General features: G+C 46.6%; 1 protein-coding gene across 1 annotated transcript; it reads right to left on the bottom strand.

Moving 5' to 3' along the window:
* Window positions 1-510: 510 nt before the first annotated feature.
* On the bottom strand, window positions 511-1,452 carry LOC103604720 (olfactory receptor 1J4-like). Its single transcript, XM_008589293.1, has one exon. The coding sequence runs from the start codon at window positions 1,450-1,452 to the stop codon at window positions 511-513; it is 942 nt and encodes a 313-aa protein (XP_008587515.1).
* Between the last annotated feature and the right edge of the window lie 425 nt (window positions 1,453-1,877).

Here is a 1,877-nt window from a genome sequence, read left to right as displayed (position 1 = left end):
TGGCTTGCACCACCATTTGCTTACATGGCAATTCCAAGGGCTGGCAATTTGAACTGGGACCAGGCTCAGTGGAATGGTGCTTCTGGTCTTGGTTAAGTTCAGTTTATGACAACAGGGGCTCATTTATGTTCCTACAATTACTTATCCTGTCACCCAGCAGCTGGCTGATACTGAAGTATCTTTGTTCTCCTCCATGTGGCCTCCCACATTTATGCAGCCCAGTGTGACTTCCTCACATGATGGTCTCATGGTTCCAAGAGCAGCAGCAACAGAGTCTACTTACAGTAGGCTTAGAACTCTCACGACTTCACTTCCACCAAATCGATTAGTCAGAGAAAGTCACAAAACTTGCCAGATTCAAGAGGTGGAGAAATAAACTCAATGGTTGAAATGAAGAAATGCAAAGTATTGTGGCCATTTTTGCAATCTATCATAGACACCTAACACATCCATTCATGAAGCATCTGTGGAAGCATCACTAGAAGAATTAATAACGTGAGTGGGGAGCTATCACTCAGCAAATATAATCCCCTTTCTGTAAAGAATCCCCAAAGCTAATCTCATGTCTCTATTCCTCAGGCTGTAGATGAAGGGGTTTAACATGGGGGTCACCACTGTATACATAACTGAAGCAATTGCATCCTTGACTTTAGAATTGTTTGAGGAATGAAAGAAGTAAATAATTGCAAGAGTTCCATAATACAAAAGCACCACGAAGAGGTGGGAGCCACAGGTGGACAGAACTTTGCAGATCCTCTTCATGGAGGGGACCCTCAGGATGGTGGCTCCAATAGAGACATAAGAGCCCAAAATAGCACTCAATGGCAGGAGAGTTAACACTCCCGCCTCAGTGAAGATGACCAGCTCATTGAGGGAGGTGTCTGAGCAGCTCAGCTTCAGGAGGGCAGTGATGTCACAGAAGAAGTGGGGGATGGTGTTGTCAGCACAGAAGGACAGGTAGGAGAGGAGGAAGGTGTGCAACAGAGCATGTATACAAGAGAAGAACCAGGACCCAGCCACCAGTATGACACATAGTTCCTTCCTCATAATGATGACGTAGTGGAGTGGGTTGCAAATGGCCACATACCTGTCATATGCCATCACTCCAAGAAGGAAATTTTCTAGACAGCTAAAATTTATAAAAAAATACATCTGAGTAATGCACGCCTCATAGGGGATGGATGGATGCTGAGTCTGCATGTTCATGAGCATCTTTGGGACAGTGACAGAAGAAAAGGAGACATCACAAAAGGCCAAGTGGCTGAGGAAGAAGTACATGGGGGTGTGGAGGCGAGAGTCCAGCCTGATGAGCAGGACGATGAGCAGGTTCCCCAGCACCGTGGTCAGGTACATGCCCAGGAACAGGGTGAAGAACACGCCCTGCTGCTCTGGCCGGATGGGGAGTCCCAGGAGGAGGAACTGGGACACGCTGCTCTGGTTCTCCCTCCTCATGCTCCTTTTCTCTGTGCTGGGGATGAAGGGAATAGGAAATATCAGCTCCTGAGATATGGTGGTTATCATCACCAGGTGTGCATTACAGCCACGGGCTTTTTTTCCAAGGAGTTTATCAAGATTCGGACAGATTGCATATTTCGCTTAACGAATCTTCAGTCTGCCCCATTCTAGTCACAGAACATGTCAAATTTTGAATGCAAACACGATTTCCTCCAAAGCGATATTTACTTATTTGTCCATTTCCAGAAACAAGTTTTGGCACCGCAACTGTAAAAGAAAATAAAATTTCCAGGCCCCTCCCTGCTTGGACCTGACATTCTGTGTGTGGGGGGGGGCTAACTCTCAGGGATGAGAAGGGAAGCTGTGAGGTGGAGTTTCATGAAGGGTCTTTGGATGAGCCTGTTTCCTCTGTCCTTGCACAA

Source organism: Galeopterus variegatus, unplaced genomic scaffold (genome assembly GCF_000696425.1).
Source record: "Galeopterus variegatus unplaced genomic scaffold, G_variegatus-3.0.2 Scaffold5363, whole genome shotgun sequence".
Classification (NCBI taxonomy): domain Eukaryota; kingdom Metazoa; phylum Chordata; class Mammalia; order Dermoptera; family Cynocephalidae; genus Galeopterus; species Galeopterus variegatus.
Note: the sequence above shows the minus strand (reverse complement) of the source record. Positions and strands in the feature narration are given on the sequence as shown.